This window comes from Amphiura filiformis, chromosome 5 (genome assembly GCF_039555335.1).
Source record: "Amphiura filiformis chromosome 5, Afil_fr2py, whole genome shotgun sequence".
Classification (NCBI taxonomy): Eukaryota; Metazoa; Echinodermata; class Ophiuroidea; order Amphilepidida; family Amphiuridae; genus Amphiura; species Amphiura filiformis.
Window position 1 is genome coordinate 42,003,291 of NC_092632.1, and position 15,447 is coordinate 42,018,737.

The 15,447-nt window shown below is 37.7% G+C and overlaps 1 protein-coding gene across 1 annotated transcript; it reads left to right on the forward strand.

Annotated features, from left to right (window-relative positions):
* Positions 1-1,252: 1,252 nt before the first annotated feature.
* On the forward strand, positions 1,253-8,918 carry LOC140153146 (uncharacterized). Its single transcript, XM_072175794.1, has 3 exons — positions 1,253-1,910; positions 5,610-5,700; positions 6,586-8,918. Exons 1-3 carry the CDS (start codon positions 1,404-1,406, stop codon positions 8,619-8,621), a joined length of 2,634 nt encoding a protein of 877 aa, XP_072031895.1. The 5' UTR covers positions 1,253-1,403; the 3' UTR covers positions 8,622-8,918.
* The last annotated feature ends 6,529 nt before the right edge of the window (positions 8,919-15,447 follow it).

Consider the following 15,447-nt stretch of genomic DNA (forward strand, 5'->3'; position numbering starts at 1 on the left):
GAATTAATGCAAGATTAAAAAAACATTAGTCTGGTTGATTATACAAAATAAATTAACAATGGAAGTTAAAGCATTCGTGAAAATTATAATTCAATGTACGTGTGCGATGCCGATTTATCGGTTTTGACCCTCAAGACTCGACTGCGTACATACCATGCATTTAAATTTTGAATTTCGCGCCACTACTACTACTACTACTACTACTACTCTTTATTGTAGTTGTTGTGCCAATTCACAAGATTAGTTTTTGACCGAGGGACCAAGACGAAAATGTCTATTTCAGTCTTCAAGTTCTGCAGCAGAAAATTTTGAGACGATAATACCTAAATTATTGTCTCAGGGCAAATGACACCTATGAACCATATGTTGAATGTTCAATTGTAATCTTGCAACGAACAAGTGCATTAAATTTTTCATACCAAGTAAAAATGTACCGTACGTTTTCAGTGCCGATTTATGCTGAACTTCTACGACGCAGTTTACATTGATCACTTAAGCAAAATCCTATACATTGTTTATAAATGGAAACTGGATTTTGACTCTCCGCCAGTGGCGGCACCAGGAATTTTTTTCCGGGGAGCATGGGGGAAGGTGAATTTCAGGGGGGCAAAATCGACAAATTTTGCGCAAAATTACCAAAAAAGTGGAAATTTACGTCATTTTGTTTATTTCCCTCAAAAATAGGGGGACCAAACTGGGGGAGAGAAAAATATTGGGGAAAAAGCCCCCTCTTGCCCCCCCCTTGAAAGAATCTTGTAATAACATCTTTGAAAATTTGTTAAACTCTTTTATTAATCTCTGTGACACTACCGGGGCTCGAACTCCGACTCACACTCACGCACCAGATCCGGATCAGAGTCTATGGCGCCCTATGCCGATTGAATTGAAGAAGAGGAGGGATAAGAAGATAAAAAGGAATAAAAAAGAATAATACAAAGTGTCAAAGTCCTCCGCTTGCTGTTAGCTAGCGTTTATTTGTTTATTATTATCTGATTATTTGGACTTTCGACGTACATGTTCGACTAATCTAAACTCAGTGATGTAGGTAATGATTTAAATGTATAAAAATCTATGATATTGTTATTTCGCACTTTTTTCTTTAAGAATTTTCTTTTGTGGAACAAAAAAAACCCCACAATCTGCCATTTTAAACTATAAACCAATAGTGCTCCGCCCCCGTTATAATACTTGAAATGTCAAAAGTCAGCAAAGAACAAACGAGTTCACTCAGTTCAGTGCGGTGAAAAAGGATATCATATTTGACTGCAAAAAGGTTTCCCGGAACCGTCGGTGGTGGTCAACCTGTGTGAACCTAACTGACGCACACAGCTGTAGATTGTATCCGGGTTTTAGTCTACGCTAGCATAGCATCACACTTCATTCGTTATCTTGGAACAATCAACATGATGCCTCTACCATTTCAACATGGTACTCATCCGCAACTTGCGGGACAAGTTGCCGGTACGACAGGTACACAAATTGCGGGACAAGTTCCTGTTCCTGGTGTCTTTCATCCCGCTTTTCCATATCCTTGTTATCAACCGAACCTTAACGGTATGGTGAAAATTCCGGTATTCTACATGCCGGGACAGCCAAGTTTTCACCATTCTACTGCTGGTAGTACTGTAACCAACGGCAGTGACACGGAAAAGCAAGTACCATTAACAAATGGTTCAGTTGGCAGCCATAGCGTCAGTAGTAGCGCTGTTTTTCCACCTCCTCGTTCTACTAATTCTAGTTTCAATAATGGCAAGTCAATAGGGTCACCAGGACAATCAACCACAATACCTTCTGCTTCTGTTTCGAGTTCTTCTCGCCAACGATTAGATTTTGCCGCACGAAAATCAACAGCACATAAAAGTTACCAGTCACGTCGGGATCACCGAGATCATGACTACAAGCGAGTTCTGGTAAGTCATTCAAAATTAACTATGGAACTTTATAAAAGACACCGCAGTTTGGTTTCAGGTTAATAATACTTTTAAAAAGAAATTAACTGAATTTAATTGTATATCCTATAAATTATGTTCCAAATGACTTATTAAGTATGGTAATATATTTTCAGTGGCGTAGCCAGCACTTTTTCACAGAGGGTGGGGGCAAGACAAATTTTAAGGGAGGGCAAACATTGACGAAAATGGTCAAAATGGGCTAAGTACAAAAAGGGTCTAAAATCTTAAATATCGGTGCGGCCACCATCCCACAGGGGGCGGGTCAGAGGGGGCAAGACTTTTCAGCTGCCCCTCCCCCCTGGATACGCCACTGCATATTTTAACATTGACATAGAAAAAACGGATGTTTGGTCTCAATAATCGTGATATTAATAAACTATAAATAGACACCAACTTCCAAGATACCGGTATCGGTTTTGCTGCATGGAAAATATTGTAAACATATCTAAACGTAAATAGACTTGCGAGATCCGTCCTATCCCGATTTTTTCAGCACTTTTAAAATATTTACTATAAAACTAACCTAATCAAAGTACAAAGATAAGCTAGATGCTACATTTTTATATCAACAGAGATAAATGTTAATTCTTTATATTATTGTTTTATCATTATGCCTAGGCATAAGGGTATTTTCCCCGTATTTTCCTAGTTATATCGCTTTTTCTTGTCAACAGCGTCTTGCTTATCTTTGTACTTTGTATATGCACTGTTACATTGTACGGCCGATACGCTTAAAGTCCCTTTAAGCTCCTTTAAACGGTCCAGTATTCATATCATACAGACCAAAATATTTTAGGTATATTTTGGGGGGAAAATGTATATCTTCAATACGAAAGGCCTTTCAACTGATCGTCGGTTTTTCCTCCCATCAGCTACATATACATACACTTTAAGTACATCATTGGATTTATAAAGTTTCATTACGTCGATATCGTAAATTAAAAAAAACCTCAAAATTATTTAATCTCAGAAGGGGTTATTCCTTCATGTAATTTTACACGAAATTAGGGTTAGGGTTAGTGTAGGGTTAGGATTAGGGTTAGGATTAGGATTAGGGTTAGGATTAGGGGCATGATTAGGCTGAGGGTTAGGATTAGGGTTAGAGTTAGGATTAGCTTACACGAAGGACAATCCTCGTATTAAGAATGCAATTCGATATGTATGATGTGCTCTCATGTCCCACAAAAAATACTGTGTAAACGTTGCTATTCGTTCCCTTAGAAAACGCAATTTTATAGCTCATTAAGTTTCACTCCTTATCAATATAGCTTTTACCACGAGACCCAATATACAGGCTAATTCAAAAAGAATTAAACTCATGTTTGTAGTGCATTTGTACGAAATTTGTACGAAATAAGGAATCCACTGTAAATGAAATATCAATGAAGAGCAAATTCTGAACTGCCGTCTAAATTCTACAGAAAACAAACATTTTGCAGGCTTATTGCCTTTTGTAGTACCTCCTCCATCTTATGTATGTAGGCCTATGAACTATGAACTACTGTAAAAATATATGAACATTGTTATTTGTTGGGTTTTTTTTTCTCCTTTTGTTTTTGTTTTTTTAATAAGGAGCTTAAGGGATCTAAAATGAGCGTTTATTGCGTTTCGACAGTATTTTTGTGGGACATGAGAGCACCTCAGACCTATCGAATTGCATTCTGAATACGAAGCATGTCTTTCTGATATCAAATAATTTTCATTTTTTGAAAATCACAATATAATACAAATTTTATGACAAATTATAAAAATTTGATATTTTTCAAATTTTGATATATAACAGTCCTCGAAGTAAATTATATAAATCTAATGATATATTCTTAAAGTGTATGTAGCAGGGAGGAAAAGCCGACGGTCAATTGAAAATTTTGACCTTTCATATTGAACATAATAGATTTTGTTCCCAAAAAGACCTATTTTTTTTTGGTGTTTTGGGAAAAAAAATCCATATCTTCAATACGAAAGGTCAAAATTTTCAATAGATCGTCGGCATTTCATCCCACCTACATACACGTTAAGTATAAATCATCAGATTTATAAAGTTTACTTCGAGTACTGTTAAATATTAAAAATATCAATTTTAATGATTTGCCATAAAATGTGTATTAAATTGCGAATTTCAAAAACCAAAATTATTTGATATCAGAATGACATTCTTCGTATTCAGAATGCAATTCGATATGTCTGATGTGCTCTAATGTCCCAAAATAAATACTGTCCAAACGTTCATACCCCAGCCCTTAATAAATGTATAAAAAGTAACTATATTATCTAACACATTTGCAATTCGTGTATCACAAGGTAAAAAAATCAAAAAACAATGGCAAGGTCATGAATAGACAAATATTCAAGAAGTGGAAGGATGGATGGCCTATTAATGAGTTTCGTAACCTATAACGCGGGAAGTCTGTGGTCCTCGCGGATTTGGCAAGTCCAAAAGTATACTGTTTAGTGCTGATCATGAGGGTCCCTCATTAAGGAAGGAAAACTATAGCCATTGGACAAGGCTAAACGGATAAAGGAAATGGGCTATTCCAGAAAATAAGTTCAAATGTAACTTTTCAATAAAAGAAATATCTGGATTTCCAACTTGCTTTCTGTTTATGGAATCGACTGAAATTCCAGTTGTCAATGTTACTTGAAAAAGCTTGGTAATGCAATGAAATGAATGGCAAATCACAGAAATGCCCTGAATGAGCTCTCAAAATTGAGGATTGCTGATTTTGAATTATATTTCTGCTGGATTTTTTCGCCTTTGGACACTTTAAGTCTGGATTTCCAATAATCACGACAGGACAAAAAGTCCGGAAATCCGAACTCCAATAGGGATGTGCATCTATTTTGTGGAGTAGCCCATGCCACATGGACATTTTACGGAGCATTAATTAAAAGTATACTAATGACCTACTATCATTACTATGGCCATGCATGTGTCTTACATTACTAAAGGGTATGATATTTTTCTTGAAAACAATGAAATGATTATTTTCAAAATAAAAATGAATGCTACTTACACCCTTCATGTTGGTCTTGTTTTAAAGCTCAGTTTTTTCTTTTTAACAAGTAAGTTACCGGGTAAGCAGTATCATCTGCTGAAGTTTCGATTATTATTGACCACCGGCAACCGGATAGAAGAAAATTTGCATAAACTCTGAGGGTATTAAGTTAACGCCCATTTCATTTATTTTTAACATGTATGTTCATGTGATTTATAAATCACAAATAAGGATATAGATGTAGTTAGCAGACTAAAACAAGTTTCAGTTTTATTTAAGTGTAACGTTATTTTTGTGAGTAGTGTATATGTAGTCGAGTCAATCAGATGCTTTCTTTTTGCTGTATAGTGCATATGAATCTTTGAAATACACTCCTGTATTAAAATCAATGCATATCTAAATACCTATACCCAACTCTGCAATCAGTGGCTATAACATTCAATTGTTTTAACCGGGGTGCGCCGTCACCACTGCCATCCCGCGGAAACTATACTTGGAACTTTTTGTGTTTACCCAGATCTTTTAAAAAACAGAAGATCTGATACGGTTTACCACGGACGTGCGTCTTCAAAACTGTGCTTTTGGTAACAATGTAACGTTATAGTCATTAGAGTAATAGTTCCTTTGTTTGCACATTGTTTTTTTCTTTATTTATACACAGGCAGATAAATGGTTTGCGCTGCAGCAAAAAAAGTCTGAACATTTGCAACGGAACAAACAAATGCCAACGAAAACATTGTCTATTCCTTTTGGTAGGTATTTCTTTAACGTGTCACTGAGGTTTGAATCTTCAAGTTACCACCAGAAATAATATACCATAAGATGTTTAGTTTAGGGATGATATCAAAACGTCGACCGCCGGTTTCAGGCGGTTCCGTCCGGTTGGAGCCGGTTTCTATGTTGTAACGATCGATGAACGTGGTTCAACCGCCGGTAAGGCGATAACCACCGGTCAACGGCGGTCGAGTTTTGATTTCATCCCTTAAGGCCTCACGTTAGACCGATTAAATGTTTAATCAGGGAAGTGGTTTAATACTTTGGATGATACATTGAATCGAAATAAAGATTAAGAAGGCTGTGAACACCCATGTATTCGGGAAGTTCATCTGTTCAGAATTCAAATATATATAGTCAGCAAGAAATAAGGTAGCAGTTCATGAAACATGGCTTTGTAGCCAAAGTGACCATAATGACCGCAACGATGTTTTCATTAATTTGAGATCATGTGACGGAAAGGGATGCAGAGTAACCAAGTTATGAAACTAAAACCGATGGAAGGACAAATTCAAAAGTTCCGTGAGTGTAATGATTTGAGAAAGTTAAGCAATATTTGAGGCTTGAAACAAAAAGACATGCACTTCGCCTGTCCATTCCCAGTGGGCCTAGGTAATAGGATAAATTTTCGACGTTGAATCAACGTTAATGATACAACGTCGAAGTTTCAACATAACCTGATTTCAACCAACTTTCAATGCAAAAATTAAGGAGGTTGAAGTCAGGTTGAAGTCCATTTGCAAATACAATGTGATTTCAATCTGATTTTCACGTTAGATGTGATCGTGAAATTCGTGATGCCAAATCGGTCTTAAAATTAATCATATTGTTAATGAACTGCCCTATTTTGTTTTTCAATTCAGATCCAAGGAGATGGACCCCTAAGGACGTTCATACGTGGCTATTCTACACTATACACATGCATGATATCGAAGAGGCAGATTTCTCTTATTTTGTAATGAATGGCAAGGGATTGTGTCTCCTATCCGAATCAGCATTTGTCTACCGAGTCCCGAACCCTCCAGCTGATCCTGGTGGTAAAATCCTATACAGAGACTTGAGACAAAGATTAGTAAGGTGTATAAGAGCCGAGAGAGCTCATGCTAGAAGTATGCGACCCACTCCAAATCGTGGTTCAATCCCAAGATCTCTCGCAATGGACCATTCCTCGAGGATACCAGCTGAACATTCGCCAAGGTTACCAGATACGTTAAGAACTCAATATTTGCGACCACCTCAGGAATGGCCTCCGGTCGCAAACTCCGAAGATAGGTCAGAGAGGACACTGCCGGCAGGGAAACAGAATATGTATCACCCTCACATGCCTAAGGACTACTTTGTAGACAGAGATCGTAGAGTTAGGTCTACAGCTAGACCAAACCCGCAACATTTTGTAACTGATAGCCCAAACTCAGGTCTTACACGTACACCAAGTATTACTCAAGTCAATCATTCGACACTCCCAAGTTCTGCATCAAGTACTTCACACGTTCATTTTTCAAAAGATCCCCGACCTAAATTGAATATTTTACACGCTTATCTTAATAGAGACACGGGACGTACACCGAGTATGGGACATAATAATCCTTCAATGGGGTTAAACCCTTATCTTGAAAAAGACACGACACGCACACCAAGTACCGTACATAATGATCCTTCAATGGCTTCAAATTCTGATCTCCAAAGAGACACAGGACATACACCGAGTATGAGACATAATAATCCTCCAATGGGTTCAAATCTTGATCTTGACAGAGGTACAGGACGTATACCGAGTATCGTACATAAAGATCCTTCAATGGGTTCAAATCCTGATCTTGAAAGAGAAACCATGGACACAGGACGTACACCGAGTATCGGACATAATAATCCTTCCATAGGTTTAAACCCTTATCGTGAAAAAGGCACGGGACGTACACCGAGTATCGTACATAATGACCCTTCAATGGGTTCACACCCTGATCTTGACAGAGGCACAGGACGTACACCGAGTATCGGACATAATGATCCTTCAATGGGTTCAAATCCTGATCTTGAAAGAGAAACCATGGACACGGGGCGTACACTGAGTATCGGACATAATAATCCTTCCATAGGGTCAAATCCTGATTTTGAAAGAAACACGGGACGTACACCGAGTATCGTACATAAAGATCCTTCAATGGGTTCAAATCCTGATCTTGAAAGAGAAACAACCATGGACACGGGACGTACACTGAGTATCGGAGATAATAATCCTTCCATTGGTTTAAACCCTTGTCTTGAAAAAGACACGGGGCGTACACCGAGTATCGAACATAATGATCCTTCCATGGGTTCAAAACCTCATCGTGAAAGAGACACAGGTCGTTCACAGAGTATCGGCCTTAATGATCCTTACATAGGTTCAAATCGTTATTTTGAAAGAGACACGGGACGTTCACCGAGTATCGGCCTTAATGATCCTTCCATAGGTTCAAGTCATTATTGTGAAAGAGACGCGGGACGTACAGCAAGTAGGCCTATCGCAGCGGCACATAATAATCCTCCCTCAAGTTCAAACCCTGCATCATGTGATGTAAAACCTAATCTCTTGACAGAGAAATCGCAGTTCCAACATCCAAATGACCATGTATCTTCAAATTCATCTCCTGAACCTAGCCGTAGAGAGTTAGATGCTGAAATCCCACATTCTTCTTCGAGTCCAGACACAACACCTAGCTCCACCCAAACTGATAATGAGACGTCTGAGAAAGTATCTATCAAGAAGGAACCTATTGATTATGATTCTCCTGCCCAAGAATGCTCATCGTGTTTAGTTTGCACTGCGGAGAGTGAAAGTAAGCTTCTTGAAAATGAGGCATTTGTGAATAAGATTCAAAGTAAATACCCATCACATGTTGATGGTAAGAATGTTTAAGATTGAAGAGATGACACATTAAATGACGATGTCGGAAGAAACTATATAATTTTATATAATAATATGTGATATATTTAAACCCACGGCTGGACCGTGGCGTTGTCAAAAACTGCGGCAGGGCTTATAACGGACGAACTCTATTTCATATTGGAATATGAAGGATAGGAGCGAATCACCTTGACAAGGACAAGGGCTCCGGTTATGTCACTTATAAGAAAGTCATGTTAAACGTTTGATATAAATGATAAATAACATTCATGATAATTATATTAAACATGTTAAATGCAAATGGAGAAAGCGTTTTGAGTGATGTCTTTTACAACGTTGCTTACTTGCTTGCTTATAGTCGACTTGTCTAGTTGGACTCCGCTGATGACTCTCCACACGATTCTGTTCTGCACGCAGTTCCTAATGTCTTGTCTCTCTAGCCCAGATTAGTTGATTAAGGTAGTCCTTCCGTGGTTGATCTTTTACCATGCGTAGGCTGCCACAGCAAAACTCTGGAAGCTGCCTCTGTTTCACTTAGCTTCACTTCTGGCACAGTGTCCAGCAAATCCCAGCATTTTAGTTTTTTAGTAGGCCTATATTATAATAAGCTAACATATAACGGAGCAATTTTCTTCAATACAATTAGCTAATACAGGTCCTGTGAACCTCTAGACTTCTCCGTAGTCCACTTGCCCATTGTTCATACTCTGGCTATTACATTTAAGCATAAAACTCTGATTTGTACTGTTTTGTGTACAATTGATACGGAGTTTCTGATCTTTTCAGTCACCGTACTCCCTCAATTTGTATAGCTTACCATGTGATATTTTTACTCGGCATTTTGCGATCATATTAACGGGTAGATTCCAAAATCAGAATTGTTTAGCATTGAAATGAACCATTACAATTATTCCAAGATAGTTTTTGTTCAAGATATACAAGGGTGAACGTAACTGGTACCTTAATTATTTTGAGCACTATATGTGACCGAAGCAGCGCGGAAGCTTTCTGTCTCTGATACTCCACATTTTTTTGGGGGGGGGGCTTTGAGGGCGCCAGCCCCCCGGGGTCAAAGCAGGGGGCGGCCAAAACGAAGGGGCGGCGGAAGAAGGGGCGGCAAAAACAGGGACGGCCAAAACGAAGGGCGGCAAAACGAATCTGCAAAGAAAAAAGGGCGGAAAAAATTGAAAAAGTATAAAAAAAATTGAAAAAATGGCACTATTTATACATCAAAATGTGTTGCTTTTAGGGCGCTAGCACTTAAAATTCACCACATTTCAAGAGCATCGCTGCGCTTACAATGGCAAAAACTGTTGCTCGTCGGAAGCGTAAATTATTTTTAAACGCTCTGTGGACATGCTCTTGCAGGACTGACCGTATTTTGGGTAATGTTCCTTAATGCTAAATTGCCATATATTAAATCAACCGTTTTCGACAAACTTTTTTAAGCAAAATGATAAAATTGTAACATTTCACAATTCATGTTACCTTTTCATTCTGAGCCGAACTAATGCATGCAACGAGGTTTGTACCGGGCTACATAACTATTGATGTACATTAATTTTTCTTTGTTTCTTAGGCACTGGTGCAGTTGGACGTCACATGTCACACTTCAAATCAGTCTTTTGCTTGAACAGATTTGAAGAATAAGAGTTTGTTTCAATTTGATCACACTCACGTCACAAGATCGCACACAGCGAAATTTATAAAAAGCCTATAACATAACGGTTAAACGTTATGTAAACTTGACCTCAACCTCAAAACAATGTTATATTTACTAAATTATATATAAAATTTGAATTATTTTATTGAAATTTTATAAATTTATTAAATAGTTCTGAGTTAAATTTACTTTATTATTATGATGTTCTATACCATTGTATACTTAGGCCTACATAACGTTATGTAAAATATTTCTCTGTGTGCGTTGTTTAGGGGTTGTGCAAAATCCCTCCCCCCACCCCCGGGGGGGGAGGGGAGGGGCAAGCGATTATTTTTAGCAGGACAAAGTGGGAGACAAACAATTTATGGCAGGTTGAAAGGGGGTGGGATTTTTGGCACACATTCATAGGGTTTTAAATAAAAACTAATGCTCTAAAAGTTTAAGAAAACAGTAAGGAAACGTTCTATGCAAACATTTTAGCAGCTCATTTTGAATGGTTTTTGTTTTGTTTTGTTTTTCAAAATTTGAGTTTCTGAGTGGTAAACCCTCTAGAGACAAAAAAAAAACCCAAAAAATAAAACAACTTGGAAGTGAGTGATCCTTGTTCTCCAATAGGCCTACACTTATTTTTTAATTGGTTGATCTTGGCGGACATACGCTTGGATCCTGATGAGACCAAGCTCAAGCAAAATGCTTAAACCAAGCCTTAAAGGCTATAGCTTTATTTATGCTTAAAGCATTCATAAAGTAGTCCAAAGTCTAAAAATATTTGAAAAATCTATAAAAAAAAACATCTTGACAAATCCTCGAAATTGATGAAGAAGAGGGTGCGAACCAAAACATTATTTTTTTCGGCTTAACTTAATTTTGATTTCGTAGGGGCCTACGTGCACTATTATACATGTTCAAGTAAAATTGGTAGAATTGCATATGATCACGTCTAGAGCTTTTCCGGCGGTAGTAACCTTTGGTCATGTTGGTACAGAAAACCTAACAGTGACCCTGACATTTGCCATTCACATTTCAATGTAAAAGTTCGTTGCAGTTGTATGCCTCTTGGCATTGAACTAGAAAATGATAGATTCGAAATGCATCATTGGCCTGCCTATTCATACAGGGGTGGTTGGTAAAAACCCTGGATTTTACCCAAGTTTCCCCGCAGTCGAATTTACACTTCGTCGCTGAGCGACGAGCGATTAGTTTTAATGGTTTATGACCAATGAGAGAGTACGCTTTCACCAACGCAACTAAAATCGCTCTGTCTCGTTGGTTAAAAAACAATCGCTCGCCTCACAGCGATGAAATTACGTAAAAGCCTAAGATGACGTCAATGTCAACATAAAACAGTGAATAGGGCCTATAGTATTTTTGTACTTTTTGTCCAAATCCTTTGACTGCATTTATTATGGTTTATTGTTGAATCAGGGGAGTGCCACTGGTTGAAGGCAATGGCGCTAGATTTGTATTTTATTTTACATTAAAGAGATCCAACAACTTGCATTTTTTTAAAGGTAGGTATTAGGGAGGGTTCGGAAATACCCGGCAAAATGTTGGATCAAAAATGTTTTTGACCTATTGGAGGGGTGGCAAAAAAAAAATCAACGTCTCATCAGCTCATGATCTCTCTAAATTCCAGGGACTTATTAGAAGGACAAAACCTTGAAAAGACTTAAAATTCAAATCTAATGGATTTAAATTTTACTCTAATAAAGATTTGAATTTTAAGTCTCTGAAAGGTTTTGTCATTCTAACAAGTCTCTTAGACTTATTTTTAAATCTTAGGAATTTAGAGAGATATGGGAGTGGGCTAAGCAGGTTTTTTTTAACCCAAACACGCAGCGGCGTTGGAACATTGACGCAAGTATATATATAGTGCAACTAAAAGTAAAATCAATTGCGCCTGTTTCGCGCTTTTGTCACAATCCGGGTGGGGGGTAGATCGTAAAAATTTGGTGGGTAGGCCTATGCTCCCCCGGAATTTTGAGTTGGTGGGTCTTTGGGAGCTGACGACGTACATGGTAAAATGCGGTCTTTTGGAGCTGCGATCAGGTAAACGGGGGTATTTTGGAGCTGCAAAGATTCAAAATCAAGGGTCTTTCTTGGCTTTCTGTTTGAAAAACGCAATGTGAGGCTTGAGCAATTACGGGGTCTTTTATAGATAAAATTATCAAAATCAATGGTCTTTCAGTGCATGAGCAATGATTTGGTGAAATTCAGTGGTCTTTTGGAGCTGCACGGTCCAAAGACATTAGTCTTTTCAGGGGAGCATACCCGTATGGAAGGCGAGTGGGAACAGTGTATAATTTTGCCCCCTTTGGAAATTTTACCCAATATGCCACTGATAGGCCCTATATAAAAAATAAAATCCTTTTGAATTACATAAGAAGTCATATTTTGGATTCAAGTTATAATATCAAATCTTTTATTACAAGATTTATCAAAAAAATTGGCAAAAAAATCCACCATTTTATCTCTATTGACTGGCGGAGCGCATCCAAACTTTCCAGGGCCCTTCAGCATTATAAGCGGTCCGGATACGCGATTTCCGCTCCGCTTGTAATTAATCGAGTCAAACCCCCTGACTAAAAATCTGACTACATCAGGCTACGGGTAGTAACCCTACGACATGATTTCCCATCGTTTCAGGTAGGTTATTTCAAACACAAAATAAACACACCCGCTACTCTCTCATTGTAAAAGACTTAAAAACACACTCTCCAAAAGAGTGAAAACCACTCCAATAACTCCTAAATGAGTCAAAACCACTATTAAGGTATGATAATCATAAAGGAACATTACTCTTTTTCGAGAAATGTCACTTCATACCTTGATGAAAGAGTTTGCACTATTTTAGGAATGGTTTTCACTAGGAGTAATCTTCGCTCTTTTAGGAGTGATTTTTACTCTTTTAGGAGTGGTTGTCACTCTTTTAAGGAGTAAATTTCACTCCCTTTGAAGTGGTTTTCCCTTCTTCTCACTCTTTTGGAGAGTGAATTTTTGATGTGATTTTGGAGAGTGAAATTTTGTGATTTTCTCAAAAAACTGTTCTTTTAGAGGTTTCTTTTCACTCTTTTACGAAATTGCAAATGAGCTATAATAGGCCTAATGTTGTTATCTCGGGAACAGGGGTCCATTGGTCCGAAGGGCCTTTAGTCCGAAGAGGGTTAAGTTATATAGGGTTTGCCTACCTATACAGAAGGCTATAGACTAAAGAGAATGCTAAAGTGAAATTTGCATCATTTTCTGCTGTTCTTACATTTGAATTTGCACTGACATTTTCAGAAAGAAGGACCGTCCCTTTGGAAAACCCCGAAAGAGGGAGAATCCCTCCAAAAGGGAGACAGTTGACAGGTAGCTATCCAGGTCATATTTATACAGTGGCGTAGCGTCATAGGGGCACGTGCCCCCCCCCCCAATCGATCTGGGTTTTTTAAATTGCCGAAAAACGGCTTGTTTCCCCCAATCATGGTGCCCCAAATGTGATGACCCACGCTACGCCACTGCATTTATATGTTAGGGTTAGGGATGAGGTTACGGTTAGCAATAGAGTTAGGGTTATTTAGGGCTATGGCTCTAGTGTCACCGTCCACTCGCCTTAAGTTTGGATTAGAGTTATTATGGTTATATAGGTTTTTGGGTTAGGGACTTCTGTTTATTTTGTTAGGTTAGGAGTAGGGCTTCGGTTAGTTATAGGTTAGGGTGAAGTTTAGGGTTAGAGTATATAGGGTTTATAACTAAGTTTTTCGGACTAATGACCCTTCAGGTATATAACTAAATAATCAAGTAAGTACATGTACATACATGATTTTTATGAAAATGTGGGTTAAATTTAGCACTGTCATTGTTATGTTGGCATGGCAATTGTAATAAAGACCGGGAATAAAGAGTGCACCGGGACGGAATGATATATATAACAAGAGGGAATTTTAGCACTTAGACACTCCACTGATTTTCCAACAAATTTCTTTAGCTCTATGCCGCTATATCAATACAGATAAGAGTATAACTATTCTATTAATGGCCGTATTAAGGCGAGTAGGATTGGGATACGACCTAGCATTGTTTGCACTCAAATATTGAGAAAAATAAAGCTGACACACAAGAGGAATGGTATGGTTCTATAAAGGAGGTACACCAAAGCTTGATAATGAGGTGTCATTTCCATATGGATGATGGAAAACGGCCAAACTTAAGGTTTTGATATATTATTGGCCTCAAGAACCGTAGGACCTGTGGAAATATTATGCGATTATTGGCTTTCTTGACTCGTCTAAGATGATGTACTACCGGTACTAATATTAGAAAGCACACTACAGTGTTTTAGTTTAAATGTCTAAAACTGGCAAATATATGGCTCCAGTGCCACCCCACTCGCCTTAAGTTAATTCAATTTAAACTTTGGTATAACTAATTACAATATTTTTTGTGGGACATGAGAGCACATTAGATACGTCAAATTGCATTCTGAATACGAGGAATGTCCTTCTGATATTAAATAATTTTATAAATATTATGCATAGCAAATTATTAAAAATTGATAATTTTGACATTTAATAATCCTCGAAGTAAACTTTATAAATCTGATGATAATGTACTTAAAGTATATGTAGCTGCGATCATTTAAAAATTTCGACCTTTCGTATTGAAAATATAGATTTTTTCCCTAAAAAAGGCATACAACTAAGGTACTGATTATTGTCACCCCTGTATATCATAAACAAAGAAAGATAATGTCATAATTAGAACCAGCAGCCAATAGCTGCATCTTTAGCTCTGATTTAAAACCTCGTTCGCGTTCGTTGAAATCAGTCAAGAAATGAAGACACGGTGATACAAAACCCCAAGAAAGATGGAACAAGAGAACTTCGTGCTTTCCATTGATAGAATATTAAATTTTGAAGACTTTTACGTTCTTTCCTTGGGTTTTAGATCGAAGTTTCTTTAATTCTCAACCGATTTCAATAAATGAGTTCCTAGATCAGAGCAAAAGGGTACAGGTATTGGCTGCTGGATTTAATTTTGGCACATTTGTCTTTGTTTAGGATATACAAGGGTGAACATTACTGGTACCTTAAAATCGTATCAGTTTGGTCTACATATTCTGCGCAGTGTTGTTAAAAAAAAAAAAAAAGTAACGAATTTGCAGTTTGCCAGCTCAAATAATATACTTCCTCG

What these genes read in the sequence shown, in the direction of transcription:
- LOC140153146 (XM_072175794.1), top strand. Translation starts at nt 1,404, where the DNA reads ATGATGCCTCTACCATTTCAACATGGTACTCATCCGCAACTTGCGGGA. An exon ending in ATGACTACAAGCGAGTTCTG is followed by an intron (nt 1,911 to 5,609) that starts GTAAGTCATTCA and finishes ATTTATACACAG; the next exon opens with GCAGATAAATGGTTTGCGCT. An exon ending in AACATTGTCTATTCCTTTTG is followed by an intron (nt 5,701 to 6,585) that starts GTAGGTATTTCT and finishes TTTTCAATTCAG; the next exon opens with ATCCAAGGAGATGGACCCCT.